General features: G+C 47.7%; 1 protein-coding gene across 2 annotated transcripts in view; it reads right to left on the bottom strand.

The window, feature by feature from the left end:
- Nucleotides 1-1,684: 1,684 nt before the first annotated feature.
- Nucleotides 1,685-24,215, bottom strand: part of LOC132393292 (protein c-ets-1-B-like) — a 23,194-nt gene continuing 663 nt past the window's right edge. Inside the window, exons 1-8 of one of the 2 annotated variants that reach the window (XM_059968349.1) lie at nt 23,575-24,123; nt 22,517-22,710; nt 17,657-17,758; nt 16,667-16,753; nt 14,827-15,060; nt 11,467-11,748; nt 9,700-9,818; nt 1,685-8,640 (exon numbers count right to left, since the gene is read on the bottom strand). In XM_059968349.1, coding sequence (XP_059824332.1) covers nt 8,425-8,640; nt 9,700-9,818; nt 11,467-11,748; nt 14,827-15,060; nt 16,667-16,753; nt 17,657-17,758; nt 22,517-22,598 — 1,122 coding nt within the window. In that variant the 5' untranslated portion in view covers nt 22,599-22,710; nt 23,575-24,123 and the 3' untranslated portion in view covers nt 1,685-8,424. Of the gene's footprint in view, nt 8,641-9,699; nt 9,819-11,466; nt 11,749-14,826; nt 15,061-16,666; nt 16,754-17,656; nt 17,759-22,516; nt 22,711-23,574; nt 24,124-24,215 lie in introns of those variants that run through there. The other variant, XM_059968342.1, reaches the window with a different exon arrangement.

Raw genomic sequence — 24,215 nt, forward strand, 5'->3', positions numbered from 1 at the left:
AGTGAGAAACACAAAGCCATCTAAACAACATTTCTTCTGCCTACACAGGGCCTTCGTTACCCACATATTCATGTGTCTATCCAAACACTACTACTGTGTCCGCCTCCACCACCAGCCCTCACAGCACATTTCAGGCACGAACCACTGTGTCCGGAAAAAAAAAACAACTTGTCCTGCATATCCCCTTTAAAATTTCCTCTGTCCTTACAATTAGAACCAGGCTTATCAGGATCAGATTTATTATCATTGATATATGTCCTGAAATGCATTGTTTTCGCAGCAGTAGTGCAGTGCAACACAAATTACTGTAAACTACAAAATATTAAGAAGTGAAAAAGATGGCGCTTATGGCTTCATGGACCATTCGGAGATCCGATATCCGAGGGGTAAAAATTGTTGCATGTTGGGCTTCGGGCTCCTGTCCCTCCTCCCTGACGGAAGTAATGTGTAGATGGTGAGGGTCCTTTGCAGGACGATACTTCTTGAGGCGCTGCCTGTTGAAGATGCCCTGGATCGTGGAGAGGGATATGAGCATTCTGGATCTCACTAAATCGATAACCCTCTACAGCCTCTTGCAGTCCTGCACTTTGCAGCCCCCGTACCAGGCAGTGACTCAACCAGTCAGAATGCTCTTCATGGTAGGAACGTGCCAAATCTCCTCAAACTCCTCATGAAGAAGAGCCACTGATGCACCTTCTTTGTGATTGCATCAATGTGTTGGGACAGAATAGAAAACGGCGCCTGTCACCGAGGACTCTCAGCTTGTAAATTCACGACCTCTTACGGGAAGAGGTTCAAGGGCTTGATTCAGCAACAGCTTCTTCCCCTGCCATCAACACTACCTCATAGAACATATGACAATATTATAGCATTGTAGCTTCAACCCATAATGTTGGGCCGATCTTTCAACCTACTCTGATCAATCTAACCATCCCCTGCCACATAATCCTCCATTCTTCTATCATCCATGTGCCTCCGCGTTATTTAGATGCCCCTATTATATCTGCCTCCACCATCACACCTGGCAGGATGTTCCAAGCACCCAAAACTCTGTATAAGGAACATAACTCTGACATACCCCTTCCAATTTCCTTCAATCACTCCCTCATTATTCTTCTTTTGCAATTTTCAGTAGTTTACAGTTATTTCGTGTCTTTGTTATCGTAAAACAAAGACTTTTATGTCAACTAAGTTAGTAATTACAACCCTGATTCCGAACCTAATCAGTGCAAATTACAGCCATAACAACCCAAGATAAAGTTATAAACTGTTTTATTAATCGCATTTATTTTCACATTATTTTCACACATATTTTCAACATTACTGGGGACATGGCATTGTTGAGGAAAAATGACTGCTAATAAATTTGTTGTAGAAAAATAGAAATGCCAGTGGTGTTTTTAGCTTAAACTTTAGTTCAATAAAACATTTCAATATAAGAAAATCTATTTTGAGAACTGAGTGGAACAGTGGCGCAGTGGGTAGAGAAGACGCCTGGAAGCTCCAAATTACGGTCTGAAATGCTGTGCGTGTGTGTGCGTCCATACATGTATTTGTACGTGGGTACGTACGTGAGGAAGGGAGCGGAAAGGAGATGATCTGAGACGCTGGGATATGAAACGTCGAAGAGACAAAGACCTGGAGAAAATGGAATAAAGTGGAGCAGTTGGGAAACCAGAGGAAGGAAGGAAGGAGTGGACAATGGGCAGGTGGTGAGGACAGGAGGAATGTAAAGAGGGGTATAAGGTTCACAGAGATAAAGATAAGGGACAAAGGGGGTGATCGAAAATTGGAGAACGTCCTGACTTGCACAGCCTCGCCCTGCTAATTCGTTCGAATTCTAACTACTAAATGAAACGTACAACGATATAAAATGGCCAACCTGATAAGGACAGCTAATTGCCTAACAACGCGACGGTGAGCAATCAACAACAGCTGGGTATCCACAATTAAGCAGTGAGATCCAGAAATTAGAAATAAAGCAACAATCCAAATGAAATCAGGAAAGATATAACACTCCCAGCCCGGTACCTGTAAAAGATGACACCAACTGAACTCATGGCTTTCGCACAAAAAAAAACATTAAACAGTTAATGCTCCTGATCAATTGAATAGCACGGTCAAATATAACTAAGGAATAACAAGACCTTCAATTGGAGTCGAAGAACAAAAGTAAAATTCTGTCTTTCAAGAGGATCACCACCAAACTTCCAAGTAAACCAATTAGATAGTATAAAAATACAGAGAATCCAAAACAAATCTAGAATCTGTAAAATCAATTAAATATTGTCTTCGTTTTGACAGATTTGTAACCCGAATTCATGTTTCAATCATTTTCCGACTTTCTAGCTTTGCAATTACAGTATACTGTTCGTTTTCTTCCCCAGTAATTTCAGGCGTGGAAGTGGCTGTTTGCTCACGACTGTTTGCGAGGCGTTGTCGTGTGCTACAGAAGGGGAAATGTGCTACCCGTCTCTTAGAGCTGTCTTGATGGAACTCGCTGTCCATCAACCTCAGGAAAGTAAGGTTAGCCATTGAAGGTGCTGGTATGTTGTCATCCTCGATATGGGCAAAGCAGCTTCACCAATGCCTACTGTGTTTCTTATCAAACATCTGTTGTGAGGTCAAGGCGGGAGAGACGGGAAGCTGGCCGAACTGGATGGTGCAAAGGCAGGGAGCTACCAGACGGGGGCGCCAGTTTTCTGGAATGCTCGTTCTGAGCAAGTATGTAGATGAAGGTTTCTGTGCACTCGCTAGGCAGACGGCTCGAGTACTAACCTCCGCGCAAAGGGAACCTTTGGAGGCCAATTATGTTGCTCGAGTACCTTGTGCATGACGTCTGTTCCCAGAAGGGGCAGGATCTTAGCCTTTGGGTCGAATGATGGTATCTTGGTAGCTAGGGACCACGGCCGAGTGTGGTAAGTCGCTGCTTCTGGAGTGAGCATTTGTTTCGGTGTTGTCCGGAAGTTCGTCACACCCACGGAGCGTGGGAAGAGCTAAGGGAGTCTTTTCCATTAACAGACTCGACCACGAAACTTCTTGCTGTTTGCCCAACCATCTGTGACACACTTGCACGTGTCTCAAATGTATAAGGTGAGGCGCCAACGGTTATGTTGAAGACGTTGAGAAAAATGATTTAGCTGGAGACTTATCGTTAAAAACAACATACATCCTCATCCTCTTCTCACAGTGGCCTTCTGGGTAATCATTGGCGAGGCAGATCCTTGAACACGACTTACTGGCAGAGTTTTCCCAAAAGACCTCAGAACAGGAAGAGGTGGCAACTAGAGAGGATGGGGAATCCCTCCCCGCCATGCGGTACTTATGTTGTTCTTCACAGACTAGGCAGATAGGCCAAAAAGAAGAGCTGCAGTGTGACTGCCTCTGTCGCGTTCAGAGCACTAGATGACAACATTACAGTCCCTAGCCCGGCGGCTGGGTGAGGAACAGCAGCGGAAACATATGGAGTGCTTCTTAAGGAAATCCCTTCACTCCTCTGGAGGGTTCTCTCTGACGTCTCAACACTTCCGGAGTGGGTGTGGTTTCCGATGCAGAGGACGCTTGTTTGTTAGGATCTTCTGAAATTTTACAATTATCCTCTTTAGATAGCGCTGTCCATCTATAGTCTTGTGCACGCTGACAGGGGTTCTAACAGGTTTCTGAGTTAACTGGCGCTGAGCTAGAGACGGTCACAATGAAGGTGGGGTCGAACTTCATTCTTGCTGCAGACCGGGTGAAACTAGAAGAGAAGGAGAAAGTGGGAAAGTGACTTTCTTTTCCAGTTGGCGTCTCAGAAGTCCATTTCTCCTACAGACTAAAGGGGAGTTTCTCCAAGATAGCATGAATTCCTTGTGTAGAGTCGAGGCAGACAAGCCACCTAAGTCGCTTTCAGCTTTGGCTGCCTCCAACTCTAAAAGCGGGTCTCCTAGCTCCCGCAGACGTTGGGGCTCCCTGCTAGAATTCTTGGGGCAGGACGAGTTTGTTGAAGTGAGCAGTTTGCATTGCCTCGACGGAATACCATTCTTCCAGTTTTTGCCAGACTAAAGTGGAAGTAGCAGTGGGGTGCTTGATGTGAAGTGACCTTATTCTGCTTGCATGCTCAGCACGGTCCAAGCCATATCTCCAGCAGGTCGAGTCCTTCCCTAGGCTCGAGCTGGAGGTTTTCAATGGCATTGGAGAACGTGGACTTCCCAGCCCAGGATTATTATCAAATTCAGCGAGTCCGACCGTCAGCAGGTCACGACGGCCTCGGAATCTCGCCAGATCTGACACATCATGATTAGGTTGGGGTTCATGGGGTGTGGTGCCACTTACCGGGAGGCTGAACAGCCTCCTGTGCTATGTCATGATAAGTAGGAGCCTTGAGCACGTGAGGGAGGCTGTCTCCGTTCTGCCCCGTTTGGGCAAAAGGTGTCGTTGCCAGATGTTATCTAGAGAAAGAGGAGCCCGGCCTTTCAGTGTGGGTTGGCTGGTCTAAGTCTTCAGTGCCAGCGGGTATAAGCATAAACCGACTGGTCTTGAATATATTTCATAGTCCTCTCTGCTAGAATGATATGCTGAGTTTGAACTGACGTCATTGTCATCTCGTGCTCCCCGCCCGCCTCAAAGACTTTGGCCTCGGATAAAGCCGCCTCCGCCTTTTTTTAATGCCGCACTGCTTCTAATGTGGCTTCCAGGCGGACTTTCTCTACGTCTCATTCAGACTGTCTCACTTTAACATCAAGTTCTTCGTACGAACGACGCCAAGGATAGCGCTGTTTCGGCTTCTAGCGCCGCTATGTTTGCCGCTTATCTGCTGGACTGTCGCGATAATCTATCTGATCGTACTGACCTGGTTTCAAAGCTCCTTTTCTCTGTGGTCGATATTCCAACTTCTGACGCGCGGGAGCTCGCAGAATCAATATTTATTCACCGCGGATGGATTCACTGTTAGGAGTTGTCGTTTTACTATTCTGCCCTCACTCGGAGTTTTCCCCGTTTCTCAAACTGATCGGATCTATAAAGCCATTTCCGGCGTAGCTGTAGCTGAAAGCGGCTTTATTATTCACCAACGCAATACAGTGCTCAAGACAGTACTTTCCGGTGTCCTAATGAAAGGAAATTCAAATATTGATTGAAATTCCTTCGCCTTCTAACTACCAATGAAACATACAAAGATATAAAATGGCCGATCTGATGACAAAGACTAATTACTTAACAACGCGATAATGAGCAATCAACAACGGCTGTGAGGCCACGCGGCAGCAGCGACATCCAGTAATTAGAAATAAGATGGCGATCCAAATCTGGCGGGACATAACAAGACCAGCGGGCACAGACTCAGAACAGAAGGATGCCTCTTTAGAACAGAGGTGAGGAGGAATTTCTTTTTTTTAAAAAGAGTCAGATAGAGCTCTTAAAAATAGTGGAGTCAAGAGATATGGGGAGAAGGCAGGAACGGGGTACTGATTGTGGATGATCAGCCATGATCACATTGAATGGCGGTGCTGGCTCGAAGGGCCGCATGGCCTACTCCTGCACCTATTGTCTATGTCTATTGTCTATTAACCAGGGAGTAATGAACCTGTGAAATTCATTGCCGGTTCTGGAGGCTAAGTCGTTGAGTATATTTACAACGGAGGTTGATTGTTGCCTAATTAGAAGGCGGAAGAATGGGGTTGAGAGGGATAATAAATCAGTCATGCTGGAACTGTGAAGCATACTCGATGGTCCAAATGGCCTAATTCCAATCCGTTTTATAGTCTAAGTCATCTCTACATTCATAATCAGTTTTAATATCACTCTCTGTATGACCCACTTGTCTCGGTAGCAGAGTGGTGTCATAACAAGAACTTCTCACTCAATTCAGCAAGACCAAGAGCAAGGAAGTGATTATAGACCAAGACAGGGAAAACAGAAGCCCAAGAGCCAGTCCTCAGTGGAGGATGAGAGGTAGAGAGTGTTAGCAAGCTTAAAATTCCTGGGCCCAGCACATGAATACAATTGTGAAGAAAGCACGGTAGCGCCTTTACTTCCTTGGGAGTTTGCGGATATTCAGCGAGACAGCTAAAACTTTGACAAACATTTATAGATGTGTAGTGGAGAATATATTTACTGGTATGGAAACACCAATGTCTTTGGACGGAAAATCGTGCAAACTGCAGTGGATTCGGCCCAGTATATAACAGGTGCGTGCCCTAGTGGGCAAGGCATCAGACTAGTAACCTAAAGGTCACTGGTTCGAGCCTCAGCTGAGGCAGCATGTTTGTATCCTTGAGCAAGGCACTTAACAACACACTGTGACGTCACCGGCAGCCAAGCTGCCTAGTGCCCTTCCCTTGGACAACATCGGTGGTGTGGAGAGGGGAAGGCCTGCAGCTTGGGCAACTGCCGGTCTCCCATACAACCCTGCCCCAGGCCTGCGCCCCCCCCCCCCGGAAACTCCAGGCGCAGATCCATGGTCTCTCGAGACCGACGGATGTCACCACATAACGGGTAAAGCCCTCCCAACCATTGAGCACATGTACAGTGCATGAAACGCTGACTTAGGAAAGTAGCATCGATCATCAGAGATCCCCACCGCTCAGGTCATGCTCTCTTCTCGCTGCCGCTATCAGAAAGAAGATACAAGAGCCACAAGACTCGCACTAGCAGGTCCAATGACAGTTACTACCCCTCAACCATCAGGCTCTTGAACAAAAGGGGTGAATACACTCCTCTTCACTTGCCCCATGTTCCCACAATCAATTATCTCACTTTCAAAGACACTTTATCTCATTATCTCATGTTCTCGTTATTTATTGTTATTTTTTTATATTTGCAGTCGCACAACTTGTTGTCTTCTGCACTCTGGTTGATCTTTCACTGATCTGGATACAGTTACTATTCTATAGATTTGCTGAGTATGCCCACAAGAAAATGAATCTCGGGGTTGTATATAGTGACACATATGTACTTTGAGCTTTAGAACTTCGTCCTCGTCTCTCTCCACTGATCTCACTCCTTGTTCTTATCCCTGTAAGTGAGACGTGATACACCTGCCCCTTCACTTTCTCGCTCACCACCATCCAGGTCTCTACAAAGCCCTTCCAGGTGAGACAATACTCCACTTGCAAGTCTGATGGGGCCATCTACTATACCCTGTGTTCTCCGTGCGACCTCCTCTGCATCAACGAGACCCAATGCAGATTTGAGGACTGCTTTGACAGAAGCCAGGACGCCCAGGTGGCCACCCATTCCAATTCCAATATGCCTGCCTATGGCCTCCTCTACTGCCATGAGGAGGCCAAACTCAGGTCGGAGGAGCATCATATATAGAGTCTAAGTGGACTCCGACCTGAGAGCATGAAGGTCGATTTCTCTAACCAGTAAATTTCCACCCCTCCCTTCTTACTCCTTCCCCTCCCACAACTTCGTATTTTGGATGTTGCCCCCTTCCTTTTTAGTCCTAATGAAGGATCTTGACCTAAAATGTCCACGGTTTATTGCTCCACTTCGCTTCTACCTGACTTGCTGAGTTTCTCCAGCAAACTGGATGGCATCTCGTATTCTATCTTGGTAGTCTCCAGTTTGCTGGCATGAACATTGATTTCTCTAACCTCTAGTATTCACTCCCTTCTGTTTCTATCTCCAACACTCATCCCCTGTTTTTTTTCTCTCGTTCTGGTTGCCCTCCCACCTACTCTCCCCTCCTCACCATCATAGCCAGACCACGCCTTCTTCAGTCTGGTTCCCAGCTCCTTCCCTTTGTTCTATATCCACTGTCCTTTCCCGTCAGAACCTTTCTTCTTCCACCAATCGCCTCCTCGTTTCTCACATCAATCTCTTTGTCACCACTCCCCCACCCACCTACCTTTCCCGTCTCAGCTTGATCCAACTATCACCTGCCAGTTTTTACCCCTCCCTCTCCGCCCCACCCCCCAACCTTCTTATTCTGGCTTGTGCCTCTTTTCTTTCCCATTCTGATGAAGACCCTCAACCCGAAATGTTCATTCCCTTTTATTGATGCGTCTGGCACTGTTTCCCTGGAGTGAAGGAGGCTGAGGGGTGACCTTTCAGAAATTTATAAAACTATGAGGGGCATAGATCAGGCGAATGGACACAGTCCTTTTCACTAAGGCGGAGGACTCTAAAACCAGGGGGCACAGGTTTAAAGTGTAAGCAGGAAGAATTAAAGGCGATGTGAGGAGTAACTTCTTCACACAGAGTGCGGTCTATATATAGAACGAACCGTCAGAGGAAGTGGTTGATGCAGGTACAATAACAACATTTAAAAACACTTGGATGGACAGCAAAGACGAGTTGGGCAGAAGGGCCTTTTTGAGTGCTGAGCGACTCTAACTATTAGACCTTTTACCAGTTCTAATTTACAAGTGAATCCAATGTTCCACTCTCCATCTTCAAACCTTATATTAAATAACACGAACAAAAAATGGATTTAATTCCTCAGAGTCCCGGCCGTGGCTTGACATTCAGATGAGCGTGGATTTCCTGAGGTGTCTTCCCCAGAAGGCCTTGGACGTCACAGGCAAATCGATAGACATAGCGTTTTCCTGATGTCTTCTGAATGATGTCCCGGTGGTAATAGTACCTGAGACCACGACTCAGCTTCTCGTAGTTCATCTTGGGTTTGTTCTTCCGATTGCCCCAACGTTTGGCCACCTGAGAGGGGAGGGGACAAGGGCAGAGGGAGGGAGAGAGAGAGAAAGATGGAGAGGGAGGGGGGAAAGAGAGGGGGGAGAGAGGGAGAGTTAAGAGGAGAGTGGGGTTAGAAGAGCAGCGAGGAGAGAGGGGGAGAGAGAGACAGAAATTTCTGTTAGTACTGGTGTTTGGTTCAGGTCAAATCAGATTAGCACCGCTAGGCTCAAGGACAGCTTCTATCTTGCAGTTATAAAATTGGTTCCACTTGTACAATAAGATCGACTCTTGGCCTCGCAATCTACCTCGTTATCGCCTTTGCACATTATTGTCTGGCTGCGCAGCACTTTCCAGTAACTGTAACACTTTCTACTTCATTCTGTTATTCTTTTCCCTTGTAGAGTCTCGATGAACTGATTAAATTAAATGAGCTCAGAGGATGACGTGCAAATCAGAAATTTGTCACTCTACCGCGGTGCATGTCACAATAATAGTCCAAGACTATTTAATCATTTCCGTCTGCAAACCTGCCCGTTTTCAAAACCTGTCTGCTGACTTCACCACACTCCCTCAAAGGGAAGTGCATCCGTTGATAAGGGGAATAGAACTGTGCAGCGATCAGATATGGGATCGCTGACACAGAGGCTACTGACAATTAACCTGTTGAATACGCTTTGGCTCAGTCTGCACTGCGCTCCCTCTGTGACACGTTCTCTTTTCATGAGTTTGGAGGTTCGACGTTCTCTCTTCTTTCCTGTCACATCGGGCAGCAGATACAGACAAACCTGAAAAGCATTTCGCACCGTGCTCAAGGACGGTTTCCAGCTCACTGTTACCAGGCTCTTGTAGAATAATATGGACTCTTGACCTCACAATCTACCTCATTATAACACCGCACTGCACTTTCCCTGAGTCTTTATTTGCACTTTATTCTCAATTGCTATTGTTTCAGCTTGTTCTACCTCAATTAACTTTGTTATTATCTGATCTGTATGAACAAGATTGCATCTCGGTACCTGTGTCAACAAGAAACCAATTCCAACCCCACTTCCAGTTCCAGCTGGCCGACGAGAAGTATCTCACCTCATCGGGATCGGAGAGTTTGAACTCCCAGCCGTTTCCGGTCCAGCTGATGAAGGATTGACAGGATTTGTCCAGGAGTAACTCCAGCAGGAATTGCCAGAGTTGGATGGGTCCGTTTCCTGCGGGGGGGAGGAGAGAGGGAGGGAGGAAGATAGAGGAACAGAGAGATTGAGAGTGAGATACAGTAAGAGTGGGTAAGGGTGAGCAGTGATTGCGGAAAGGGAGAGTAGGGTGAGTGGCATGACGGATGACAGGAGACAGAAAAAATGAGAGAGGTAGAAATTGAAGAGCGAGATTGGGGAGTGGAGAGAGGGGGAAAGGTGGAAGCGAATGGAGGAAGGGGAAGGGAGAATGGGGAGGATAAAGTGTGAAGAGTTAGAATTAAAGAACAAATGAAGAAGAGGAAGGTGAGCGAGAGGTGAGATGGAGGAGAGAGGAAGAAGAAAAAAGAGGAGAAAGGAGCAGAGAAGGGTGAAAGAGGAGAGGGAGGAGGAAGTGAGATGGGCGAATGAGGAGAATAGGAGAGAGAAAGGGAAAGGAAAAGATGGGAGAAAGAGGTAAGAAGAAAAAACAGAAAAAGGAGAAAGAGATAAGAAAGGGGGTAAGAGAAGGTACAACAGAAGGAAGAAGAACAGAGTGACGGGGAGAGAGAGAGAGAGAGATCAAAGGTCAGTTACCGTTGCTGGTAAACAGGACAGCACTCGGCTCTAATCTCTAATCTCCCTCAGCCCTGATCTACCTATTACAATATACAAACCATTTTGTCCATACCGGGCTTCAAGACGATCCATCTCTGCTCTCCTGCGATTGCCCTCCCCAAATCCCCATCAAGCTCCTCCCAGACTACCTCTCACCTGCAGATCGGGGGGACAATATTTTATCAACAGGGGTCACCATTGAGAAAAGTATTACCTGAATGAAAGGGGTCACAGAGATATAGAAGGGTTTAGGGGCCAGAGGGGATCACAGATACAGAGAGGGGAAAGGGGCTGGAGAGGGTCACAGGGTTGGAGAGGAGACCAGGGGCTGGAGTGGAGAGATGGGCTCAAGGGGGACAAAGAGACGGAGGGGGTCAGAGGCCAGATTAGGTCACAGAGAAGGGGACGGGTGTAGGTGTTGGAAGGTGTTACATAGATGGGAGGAATATAGGTGCCGGAGGGGGTTACTGATACGGGAAGGAGTGTAGGAACTGGAGCGGATTACAGAGATGAAGAACAGTGTAGGAACCACAGAGATTCCGATTGAGACCATAGAGATGGTGAAGGGTGTAGTAACTAGAGCGGGTCACAGAGACAGGGAGAGGGGTGTAGGGGCTGTAGGAGCTTACAGAGACAGGAAGAACGTTGCCAGGGGTGGAACTTCAGGGGCAGAGAGGGCTGTAGTGGGTGACAGGTTTAGGGAGGTGTGTAGATGCTGGGAAGGTGCACGGAGGACCGAGTATGCACCATCGACGGAACCCAACGTCTGTACACGGGCAGTCCGACAGCCGCTCACGAACCCCGTTCAGAAGAAAGAGGACATGAATGGGGGAGGGGAGGCAAGACAACAGCGCCATCCACAGGTTCCAACCCCAACCCCCGACTCAGAAATCTACCGGCAGCCCCTTCATCGACGTCGGGATTCTCCCCCAACCCCCACTCCCAATCGACAGCACCTTGGGAGCCGCTTTCCCTTATGCGCTGCAGCGATTGGACGGAGCTGTCCACACTCCGTTTTCTAGATGAACGGCGAGGGAAGGGTGATGAGTTCCGGCCCTATCTCGCTTACCTGCGTATTCAAGCAGTCCTGGACCGCATGAAGTGCGGCCTCTCGGTACGAAGGGACCTCGGCATCGGTCTCTGGGTGCGTGCCGTGACCGATTAGCTGCGTGTTCCGACAGGGTGTATTCACCGGCTGGGCCACCATGGATGGATAAATGCCCATCCCAGCCAGCGCCGTATTCAATCAGATCTGGCGGTCCCCCGTTATTTCTGGACGTCCCATTCCACTGCCTGCCAAGAAGATGGTGGGGGAGCGCGGTGTGAAATCCGTCCAGCATCATCTCTGCACCTTGAAGAGCACAAACCGTAAAGAAACGGAGGTTTACAGACAGTTTGGGGTAATATAGCAACCCCCGAGTGAGAGAGGGTGGGTAAACGTTAATGAAAGCAAAACGAACGAACACCCTCCACCCCCCCCCTCCACACACACACACACACGCACGCACACACGCACGCACACACACACACACACACACACACACACACACACACACACACACACACACACACACACACACACACACACACACACATTGTGAGGTCAATAATACATCTTTTAGTAATTCTAATTCCGTCCAGGAGGCTGATAGCAGCGAGGTAGTAGCTGTCATTTCCTGGATGGTGTTTGCTGTCAGGCCTTGAAGTAGGGAGAATTGGTATTGGTTTGTTATTGTCGCATGTATCAAGATAAAGTGAAAAGTTTGTTTTGCATACTGTTATCGATCAGATCACCACACAGTGCGCTCTGCTAGTACAAGATAAAACAGTAACAATGAGGAATGGTTACAGTAACAGAGAGGGTGCAGTGCAGGTAAGCAATAAAGTGCAAGATCATAACGAGGTAGGTGTGATGTCATGAGAGTTGCGTTTTTAATATTTCTGTAGTATCTGAGTAATCCTGTGTGTATATATATATCGTTTGATTAGGCTTTCCCGCTCGTGTACATAATTCATTACGGGTTACGTGAATTGCACGTCATCAGGCTACCACCTGATACGCCCGCACCTCGCCTAAGGTAAGACCGCCACCCTCACCTGCTCATGTTGCAAAACATAACATCGCGGCGAGGTATATTTAAAACGAACCCGATATGGCTACTGACTTGTAAAACGCAGCGAGAAGAAAGGCAAGCAAAATAAAATAGCGCAGCCCAGCACAGGCAGAGACCGTCGAGTTTCCAACAACAAAAAGAAGCGCAGTATCTGTTTTCGACACTAAACGGAAGAATTCACGGATTAATAAAAAAAATGAGTATGGGGCGATAATATCATTTTTAAAAAGCAGAAATAGATGGCTACCGAGGGAAAACTGACACGTTTGATTACAGAAACGATAACTGGAAATTGAGCTAAGTCATCAATAATGAAACAGCCAATGAGAAACAAGTACCAATTATGTTCTGTACATTGAGCTTAAAGGCATACAGTTTGCTTCGAAGTTTAAATACTCAAACCAAACCAGCAGAAATGAGCTTTGCTGATATTGTCAGAGTAACGCAGGAACATTTAGAACTGGAGACATTGTTGATTTCAGAACGCAATTGGGTTTCATAAGTGGACTCAAAAAGAAAGGGAGTCGATTTCAATGTATGTGGCTGAATTGAAGAAATTGTCTGAGCATTGTCAGTTCAGTAATGGGCTTAATGGTGCTCTAAGCGATCGTTTGGTTTGTGGAATCTTAAAAGAAAGCATTCAAAAACGGCTCCTAACTGAAGCGCAACTTACATTTAAAAGAGCAGTCAGAATCGTTGTATCAATGGAAACAGCAGGGTGAGACTCAACTGAATTGTAGTCAGGAATGAAAGAGAGCGTGAACAAAATTGCAACATCTAAAAAAAAAGCGGAGTGGCTGAACAAATTGTGTAACTGTTGTGGCTGGGGCTCACATACACCAGACCAATGCAGATTTAAAGCTGAAACTTGCAAAAAAATGCAACGAGCTATGACACCTACAGAGAGCATGTCGGGCAGAGAAAAATAAATGGACTGCACGGGGAAGAGAAAAAGCTAAAAGGTCAAGTTGAAGTTCGAAAAGAGCACTAATCTGCATGCTGTTGATGAAAATCTGATAATGATGAGCGATCGTGCAGCCTTGAGATCTACAGTGCGAAAATTAACGATAGACAAGTAATGCAGTTTATGCTAGAGGTGAAATGCAAATTAATTAAAATGGAATTAGACACTGGTTCCGCTGTTCCAGTCATTCCGCAAAATTAATTTGAGCAGCTTTTCAAAGATACTAAATTGGAGCCTGAAAAGATCCAAATAAGAATTTATACTGGGGAAAAAAGACAACTCCTGTAGGAATGGCATCCGTATCATTGTAACACAGCAACCAACAATCCACATTGAGCTTGCATGTGGTGGGGTGGGGGGGGGGGAAATAAACAGGATGACAAGCATTGTAGGGACGTGATTGGCTGAGCCAACTGCCACTTAGGAGGTCCATCCGCAATTTGCCTCCCCGTACGATAACTGAAAGCGAATTAAGAAATGTATTGAATAATGTCGAACACCGTGAACCATTGCCCAACAGAGGAGAAACAGATGTTGGTGCCTTTAGTTGGAAAGCATGTTCGATAAGAAAGGACCAAGCTGTTCACGGGAATCGTGAAAGTGATGAAAGCAGTTTTGCAGGCAACGTATCAGCTAAGGTTTCTGATAAGTTAATTAGGCCGTTACTTGCGAAATGTGACTGTAGTAGGCTATATATATATAGACACATTTATGTAGACACTCATATATATAGACACATATATAGACTAAGCATTATTGTTCTTGTAAAACTTATTATGGGTTATATATATAAATACGTGTATGAATTGCATACTTGAAGCATACACGGGGCTTAAAGAAAATTCAAAGTTAGAATCCACATTTCGGACTCCCGTGTCTTCCTTTGAATCAGTTTAATGTTTTGAACTTTAAAAAAAGCATAACCACGAGTACAATTTATCGTACTCGGGACCGTTCAATAGTCATCTAACAGCGAGTTAAACGTTTCCCTTGAGCCCGGTGGTGCATGCTTTCAGGCTTTTGTGCTTTCGCAGGATGGTCCGGGGTGGGTGGGGTCTTTGGTTATGCTGGCTGCTTTCCCAAAGACAGACTCCTTGGAGGGGAAGTTGGCTTCTGTGATGTGTAAAGCTTTGTCAACAGCTCTCTACAGTTTCTTACGCTCACGTGCAGAGCAGTTGCCATACCAAGCCGGGGGGGGGGGGGGGGAAGGGGGATGCTGGGAGTCCGAAACTTCTCGCTCCTCCAGACCCTGTCCCAAATGGTTGTCCCGCCGCACAAAAGGAGCCCTCTCATCCCGACCACCAAAGGCTAGACAAAGGTTCCAAGATGAAATCTCGCTACTGGGACCTACCTGGGTAAGAGGTAACACTCTCGTCGCTGGCGCCAGCCTCGAAGGTTTGCCCGCGACCCGCTAGCGTCGAGCTCTCTAGTGTCTCCACCTCCCCTGCCGCATCGTAGGCCCCCTGAGATCTCCACGCCAAGAGCTCCGCCGAGCTGACGGGACGCAAGGTTTGGAAGGATCCGGGGACGAAGTTTCGCTCCTCCGGGCCGGACGGTGGGACGCACTGGGAGGGCTCCGTGCTTGCTGCGGAGATAAAGTGACAGACAGACGTGGTAACCGCCAAGATGCACAGGGAACGTCGACGAAGGATGCCAGCAGAATTCGGGTGGCATTGCCGGGCAGTGGAGAGGAAAATCTCCCTGTTTTGCAGTGTCACCGTTTCTTGCTCGGGCCCGCTATCAATCTGCTAATTGATCAGTATCTGGAACCGGTCAGATTTGGAGTCCGGGGCAGAGTCAACCGCATGAGGAGCAGGGCCATGGTCTTTGGCCCAACGACTTGAGTGGTCATGGATCTGTTTTGGAGTAGCCGAGGCGTGGTCAAGAACTGGTTAGAGCGGATCGTGAAAGTAAGGTAAAAATAGGGTTTGTGGAAGCGACATTCTCTGACGATAACTGGGAAAAGAGGTCGGTCACTGGGAGCGAGCCGTTCTCAGGGCTACAGTACGGCGCGGGTGTGGCCCGCTCCCCCTCCAGGATGATAACACAGAACGCCTTCAGTTTTATCAGGGGTTCTAAGATGGAGCGAGACCACTATGGCCACGCCCCTTGAGAATGGGGCAATCGTGTATCCGATGCTGCCCTCACCCTGATGAGGCATGTGACTGTATCAGTGAGTGTGTGGAGCCAGGATACTTTGGCCCCAGGTATCACCATGGTTCTCTCTGTCCCTGGCGTTGCAGGCGAATGATGGACGTCTGCGGCGCAAAGTCCCAGTCAGCTGGACATTGCCTCTCTACGTGTGACAGAGCACCTCATCGCCAGAGCTGATCAACCAACACTGGTGGTAAGAGATTCCCCCACGGTCACCTACAAACGTGATATTACCACTAGCGCAACACGGCCCTCGGGACGGCTGCGATGGGGAGGGGTCACCCACGTCTATGCCGACAGCGATTGGCTCAGAAAGTGAGTCAGATTCAGGAATCCGCGACCCATTTCATCCCCATTAGGTGCGTAACAGAGGACTCTCTGATCTACAGACTGTTCCCGGGGACACGCACCGATAGAGCGACTTTCTCAGAAATGTCGTGTGCTGAATTCTAATGAGGGGAGGAGCTCTCCGATCGGTGGGGCGGGTGGAGGGGAGGAGAGCCTGTATATATGGGTGCTGAAGGGAGGTGTGGAGAGAATGTTCGTGTTCGGTGAATGGTGGTGTCCGGGAGGGTTGGAGGGCTGTGGGTGTCAGTGGTACAAGGGAGTGGGGTGCGTTTGTGGAGAGATGTAGAGGACGGGGGAGGCTGGGAAGGGCAGAGTGCATTCAGCAGAGGCTGAAGCTGTTTCGAAGGAATGTAGAACTGAGAGATATTCAGATAGATGTGGAGAGGTGCATTGCCGGGTGGGGTTACAAAGGTGGGGAGGAGCGAACGTAACGTTTACGTAGATGAGGAGAGGTTTTATTTCACTGATGGATTCTTTGGAAAACCCTTATCTTTGCGGCTGACCCCAGGAGTTTGTGATGCCACGGTGTAGAGAGAGAGATTGAATCTGTGTCTGACCCCAGGAGTGTGTGATGGGACAATTTTGAGCCTGTTTCTTTGTGCATCGTCCGCATTAACTCTGGGTTTAGTAAAATAGTTTTCAGATCGTAATAACGTTTTGCAATATCAAACCGACCCCGAGGAACTTACCCAGGGGATAGCCTGTCCAACAGTGCAACTGAGAATAAACGTTGTGTGTGCCACTGTCTGTACACTGCCCCGTTAAATCCTGGTGATCTGAGAGAGATGGGGGGGGGGGGGATAGATCAGGGTTAATTAGACTTCCATCGTCATGTGTTCCAGCTATCCCCTTCTTCCTTGTACATCTAATAACATCAGGAAATGGAGGCGGATAAAAATTCGCTTGACCAGTGCATCCTGCCCCACTATACAATTTGATAACCATCTTCCACTGGCCTCAACCACTCTTCTCTCCTGGTTCCTCGCTGACTTCTATCACCCATCTGATCATGGGACGGTACCCCACAGGGGCAGGCCTTTCGGCCCACAATGTTTTGCCAAACTAATTTAACCAGTAAATAAACGTCTAACTAAACTAATCTCTTCTTTTTACTCAATGTCTATATCCCCTCGTTCCCTGCACATTCATATGTCTACCTAGCAACCTCTATCATATCTGCCTACAACAGCAACCAGACGCTCACCGCTCTGTGTAAAAGTAACTTGTCCTGCACATCTCCTTTGAACATCCCCTGCATTTCGGCTAGATATTTTAACCCAGGGGATAAAGATACCAGCTGCCTTCTTTATCTGTGCCTCTCATTTTTCTATAAACCCCTATCTGGTCTCCTCTCAGCCTCTGCCATCCTGGAGAAATAAAACCAGTTCTTCCAACCTCTCCTTGTTCACCCTTTAATCCAGGCACAATCCCGATGAACTTCTTCTGCACCCTCTCCAAAGCCTCTTCATTTTTCCTTTAATGGGGCGACCAGAACGGAATGTGACTTGACCAGAGTTTTACAAAGCTGTAGCATTACTGCCTGACAGTTGACCTCTGTGCCCCAATTAATAGAGGCAAGCGTGCCGCACGCCTTCTTTACTTCCAGATCACTTTCGGGGAGCTATGAACTTCGATCCCAAGATGTCTCTGTACATCAACACTGTGAAGGGTCTTCCTACCTTTGGGAACCGGGGAGTGCTGTCCTTGGCTGCCCTGTCTGTCCGCCCAGGACCAGAGGTCGGTGAAACCGGGAATCAGAAATGGCGTTTCAATCTCCGAATCTGGAAAGTGTGACCAATAGGTGTCAGTAGAGGGACAACACAATTGTGCAGAGCCGCACAGGAAGAAGGGGGAGAGCCGAGTAATACGGTAGTATGACAACAGCCTTCCCTTCAATGTCAGAAAAACAACATAGCTGGCCATTGACTTCAGGAAGTAGGCATTTCGACCGTTCACATGAGCGATGTCGAGGTCGAGAGGTTTGAGAGCTTTAAGCTTCTAGGTGTGAACATCACCAACATCCATTCCTGATCCAACCATGTAGACACCTTGGCCAAGAAAGGTCACCAACGCTTCTACTTCTTTAAGAGGCTAAAGAAATTCAATTTATTCCCTCTCTTAACTTCTTCTGTCCTCTCCTTAACGCTCGTCCACTCTCTCCCCCTCGCTTCCCTCTGACATTATTTCTCCCATTCCGCTCTACTACCTTACCCTCTCTTTCTCTCCTCTAAACTCTCACTTCTCGCTTTGCTCTCTCTCTCCCCTCTTAATTCGCCTCCCTCTCGCCCCCTCCCCTTTTCCTCTATTCTCCCTTCTTCCCTTTATATCTCCACTCTTATTTCCCTATCCTACTCTCGTTGCCGTCCCTCTTTCCTTCTTCCCACTCTCCCTCCCTCTTCCCTTCTGTCACTCTCTCTGCGCTTCCTATCTTTCATTGCCCCTCATCTCTCTCACTCCCCTTCTCACCTAGACCTCCTGTCTGTTGCTGTAAACCTACCCCCTACCCCCTAGTTCTGTAGAGAGATGGATCCACCTTCTCTAATTCCCCTCATAATCCTGTACCCTCTATCTGGTCCCCCCACTCCAGGACAGCAGACCCAGTCTCCCGAGACTCTCTACAGTCACTCATTGGATCAACCCGGCTCCCTGCATCCTGACCCATAGAGGGTTACAACAGGGAAACAAGCTCTGCGATCCAACTCGTCCCTGCCGATTGTGTTACCCAGCGAGCTATTCTCACCTGCCCGTGCTTGGCATGTTAGCTCTCTCCTATCATATCCCTTGTTCTCACCTAGATGGCTTTTAAATGTTGCTAATCTGTCCAGCTCAACCACCATTTCTGCCAGCGCAGCAACCTCTGCCGTTCCAGAGAAAACATCCCAGGTTTGTCCGACCTCTTGTCGCACATGCCCTCTAAACCAGGCGGCATCCTGGCAAACCTGTCCTGCGCCCTCTCCAAAGCCTCGGCATCCTTCCTATAACTCCAAATCTGCCTGACTAGAGATTTGCAAAGCTGCGATATAACTTCCTAAGTTTTAAACTCAGCGCCTCAACTAATAAAGGCAGGCACGTCATGTGCCTCCTTAACCACCCTATCAGCCTGTGCAGTCACTTTAAGAAAGGCACTGTATGTGTTTGGACACCAAGATCCCTCTGTTCATCAACACTGCGAAGGGTCTTGTTCTAACTGTGTACTGTCCCGTTCCTTCTTACTATATGCTCATCTTCTATCCCTCTGCCATTCTTCCTTCCCCCGTTCCCCTACCAACTTCTTCCCCTCTCTTTTCCTTCTCCCGATCTACACTCGCCCTCTTCCCTGACTGATCATACTCTTTCCCTCTGTCTCTCTTCATATATATCCCCTTCTTTTCTCTCCCTCTCCAGTCTCTTAAGCTCATCCCTCTCCCATCACTTTGTCTCTCATTTTCTCTCCCCCTTCCCCTTCACTCCTTCTCTCACGATCTCCATGCTCTGACCCTTTCCCTATCTCCCCCTATTCCCCCTCCTTCCTCTCCCAATGTCCTCTCTCGCCCTGTTGTAATCCGACATGCATTTTTAATATGCTTGTTCGTCAAACTCCTTCAGCTGACGTGGTCAAGGCTCTGTGGACTTGATATTCCCGTCTGAACTATCTCCGGGATCCAGGAGACTTCCGCCCACATTGCTTGCTCTCTCCTCCCGAATTCCAACCAACCTTATCTCTGAGTAACAGGAGGAAGTCCCTCGTGCAGCAAGGACACACTGAATGTAAATCAATTTGCCAGTAACTCCTAACCGGAAGCCCACTGCCTGTAAAACAATGCGTGATAAACAGGTCCATTCTGAACTGCAAGTAAACGACCATCAGAGGTAACCATGCCAGAAGTTTGAGATGTAATCTGAAAATTTTGGAAACACTTAGCACTTTAGGCCAATTTCTGGATGTTTGTTGCAGTTTGTAAAGTGTGTGTGTGGGGGTGTGCTGTCGGGTTTGCAGAGAGAGCAGTGGGTTGGGAGGTGGAAGGGCTGGAGAGCGGGGGGGAGTGGCTGAGCTGGTGCTGAATGTAGATTTGGTCGTGTGGGGGTGAAGAGGGTTAAAGGTGGGGACGATGGGGTGTCTGTGAGAGAAAGTGGGGAGTCAGGGCGAAGAGAGAGGAGAATGCAGGTAAGGAGAGGAATAGACAGTGATGGATGCGATGGGGGAGATAGGGAGATGGACAGACAGAATGGAGAGGAAGAGAGGGAAAGAGAAAAGCTGGAGACAGGAGGGAGAGAGAAGGGAGATGAAGACAGGGAGAGAGAGAAGTGTTGAGGAGATAAGAGAGGGCTGGGAGATACAGAAATGGGAGAAAGAGGGAGAGAAGTGGAAGACAGGGAGTGAGAGGTAAGAAAGGGGGAGTGAGGGAGATAGGGAGAAGGACAGAGATTGACTGTCAGAAAGAGGGAAGAGAGGCTGTTAGATAGTGTAAGGGATAGAGACAGCATGTGGCAAGATGTGGAAAAGGGGAAAAACAGAGTACGGAAATTGAGAGAGGGAGAGGGAATGTAAGAGGGACGTCTGGAGGGACGGAGAGAGACAGAAAGAAGGAGATGGGAATAGAGAGGAAATATAGGAGAGATTAGAGAGGTGGGAGAGAGGAGAGAGAGGACGGAAAGAGATACAGCAGGCAGGGGATGCAATAAGGGAGAGGGAGAGGGAGATGGAAGGGGGAACAGGGAGCACGAGTGATAAGGTGGAGATGGGGAGGGAAGGGAGATGAAATGGGGGCTTTTAGGTGTGATGGAGAAAGGGAATATGAGGGAGAAGGGGAGAGGCAGAGCAAGAGAGAGGAGGGAAGGTAGGAATTGAGTGGGGAAGAAGAACGGCGAAATGGGAGAGGAACATTGGGGAGGTTCGGAGTGAGGGAAGAGGAAAGGGATAGAAACTATTGTCTGCAGAGAGGAGTGAACAGGGAGACAGAACGAGATGAAGATATTTAGAGGGATATTACGAGTGGGGGATCAGGGAAGAATTATTAAGAGGTCCTTTGCTCACTGGGCTAGGAATTGGTCTGGGGCTAAATGGTATGTTAAAAGACCCCTCAGAAACATTTTCAGAATAGGAAGTGAGCTTTGTTGTGGTGAGTCAGGGATCCACAGAAAATGGATTCAGGGGAGGGACAAAGCAAAAGAAAGGCGAGTAAAGGGGAAGTGAGAGGTAATGCACACAAAATGTTGATAGAACTCAGCAGGTCAGGAAGCATCTATGGAAGTGAATAAGGTGTCAACGATTGTGACCGAACCCCCTTCATCGGGGGTGGAAAGGAAGAGGAAAGGAACCAAAATAAGAAGGTGTGGAAGGGGAAGGAGTACAAGCTGGAAGGTGATAGGTAAATCCAGGTGGTTAGGGGAGGTAGGATGAATTCAGAAGCTTGATAGTGATAAGTAGAAAAGAAAGAATCTGACTGAAGAGGAGAGTGGACCACGAGAGAAAGATAAGTAGAGGAGGGGCGAGGTAATGGGCGAGATTCAGGAAGGGTGTGATGACGATCTGGGCAGGGGTTTGCTGGAGAGAGCAGGGCATGCAAAAGCATCGTCAGAAAGGATAGCAGGGAGAAAGGGGCGGTTACAGAACATAGAACTTAATATAAACCCTTTGCCCCACAACGTTGTGCCGACTATATACCAATCCAACGAGAGATGGAGAGGGGGAGAGACCGTGGGAGAGAATGGGAGGGGGGGAGAGAGAGAGAGAGATAAATGAGCAGAGCCAAAGATGATATTTTCATTTTAATCATTTGCAATCACAAGCTATAACAGCCCTCAAATATATAGTGTACAAACCAGTTCAGGGCGAGGGAGCACATCCCCTTCATGGGACGATAAGGATATGTTTTGTGTGAGGATGCAGATGATATGGCCTCTGTCAGAGGTGTGTATATGCTGCGGGAGGATATGGCTATATATGGCTCTATGGAATGCTATAAAGGCAGGTAAGATCAATGTGAGGATGCGCAGATTTTCTCTCTGCTGGAGGATTTGGAGGAATTTCTTGCATGAGGAAATGCAGATATGCTCTCACAGGAGTATATCAGAACATGCTCTTCGGGGAGATATTGGCATTTTCTCTCAATAAATGGGGGATATGCTCTCCAGGGGAAGATTTCAGGGATTTGCTCTCTAAGGTATGTTGTGGGAAATATACCCTCTATGGGAGGATATGGGGATATGTTTTCAATGGGAGGATATGGATATGAGCTCTATGGGAGAATATAAGGGATACGCATTCTAGAGGAAGATATGCTCCGTGGAACGATATGCAGATATGCTACCTATGGAAGGATACGGGGCATCGGCTCTTTATGAGACGATGTAGAGATCTGTTCTCCATGGGAGAATATCGCGACTCGGCTCTCCCTGTCCAGCAATAGCCTCTCAAGTCAGCCTAACCCCATACCCCATATGTGGTTAGAGGAAGTGGATCCCGCGAATTCCCGTCCTGGAACAAACTCCCTGAGTCTTTGATTGACGCACCTTCCCCTACCCCACACCATATCCCATCGCCACCTCCCTGAGCTTACCGTAAGAGGCCAGGTCCAGCTCGGCTGGAACCTGCTGCATCGAGTCGTCACAGAGAAGTCCGTGATGTGGAAAGGTGGCCATCCCTGGACCGAGAAAGGATTTCTTTCGAGATTTTTAAAGGCGTGATCGATATTCTGCTCCCGTTCTTCCTCGGCACAGAGACCCTTCGATCAGCGAACTGCCTCGCACTTCCCTGTGGGTTAATGAAACGTCTGTTGTTTAGGAGTGGTGCTGTTGGACGAAACAAACGATTACACCAACAAAGTACCCAGGACATCTTCAGGGAGCCGTGTCTCAGAAGGCAACATCCATCCTTAAGGACCCCCAGCACCCAGGGCATGCCCTTTTCTCACTATTACCATCAGGGAGAATGTACAGAAACCTGAAGGCACACACTCAGCGATTCAGGAACAGCTTCTTCCCCTCTGCATCCGATTCCTAAATGGATATTGAACCCGTGAACACTACCTTGCTTTTTTAATATATATTATTTCTGTTTTCCCACAATTTAATCCATTCAATATATGTATACTATAATTTATTTACTACCTATTTTTTTATTATTATCTTTTTCTACATATATTATGTATTGCATTGAACTGCTGCTGCTAAGTTAACAAATTTCACGGCACATGCCAGTGATAGTAAATCTGATTCCGATTCTGATTCTGAGCTAATAATCGGTCCCGATTACATCTGTCGTTCGACACCATCCCATCACGCACTCAGCCACGGAGTGATACTCCCTCCACACCATCACATATCACACTCCCAGGGTCAGGCACAGAGTGACTTCCCTTCACACCACGAGTGAATCTGCAGATGCTGGAAATAAATAAAAACACAAAATGCTGGCAGAACTCAGCAGGCCAGACAGCATCTATGGAGGAGGTAGTGATGACGTTTCGGGCCGAAACCCTTCACACCATCTGTACACGCACTCCCATGGTTAGACACGGGGTGAAGCTCCCTCTGCACAATCCCATCGTACACTCTCCTTTATCCCAATACCATTTTCACTTTCTTCTCCCGCTTCTCTCCATCCCCTAAAACCTACCAAGTGACTAACCCTCCAGGAATTCCAGCCAGCATAGTCAAAGACCATCCCAGGCATTCTGTCTTCTCACCATTTCCCACTGGACAGAAGATGCTGTACATGCGCCTGAACAGCACATGCCACCAGCCTCAATGGCAGCTTCAACCCTCGGATTCCTGGACCCAATCTCTTCTTGCACAGCCCCTTCCACTAGACGGACCACGTTCTCGGATTTAACTCCAATTCCCTCGGTGATTCCGTTGTTGTAGCTTCAGCATTTCCGTTTGCTCTACCACAGACTGCGCTGCGGTCTTTGCACTCCCCTGCTTTTGTTACACTCTTTCCTGTATTTATTATTGCCGAATTTGCTCTGTGAGCAACTTCAGTTTGTGGCCTGGTGTAGACAAAGTGGCGTTTATTGGCAGATGCGCAAGTCCGTGTGTGTACAGTTGCGGCAGCATCACAGATACAGAGCATCAGATACCTTCCTGCATTGATGTGATGAAATAATCTGTATGGGTGACATGCAGAACAAAGTTTTTCATCCTTCCTCGGGTCATGTGACAATACTAAACCAATCTGAACAAGACGCCCGAAATCTGGCTATACATTGATAGTTTGTATCAAGTATCACGATCGTGAGATAATTTTCTTAAACTCTC

Source organism: Hypanus sabinus, chromosome 1 (assembly GCF_030144855.1).
Source record: "Hypanus sabinus isolate sHypSab1 chromosome 1, sHypSab1.hap1, whole genome shotgun sequence".
Taxonomy (NCBI): domain Eukaryota; kingdom Metazoa; phylum Chordata; class Chondrichthyes; order Myliobatiformes; family Dasyatidae; genus Hypanus; species Hypanus sabinus.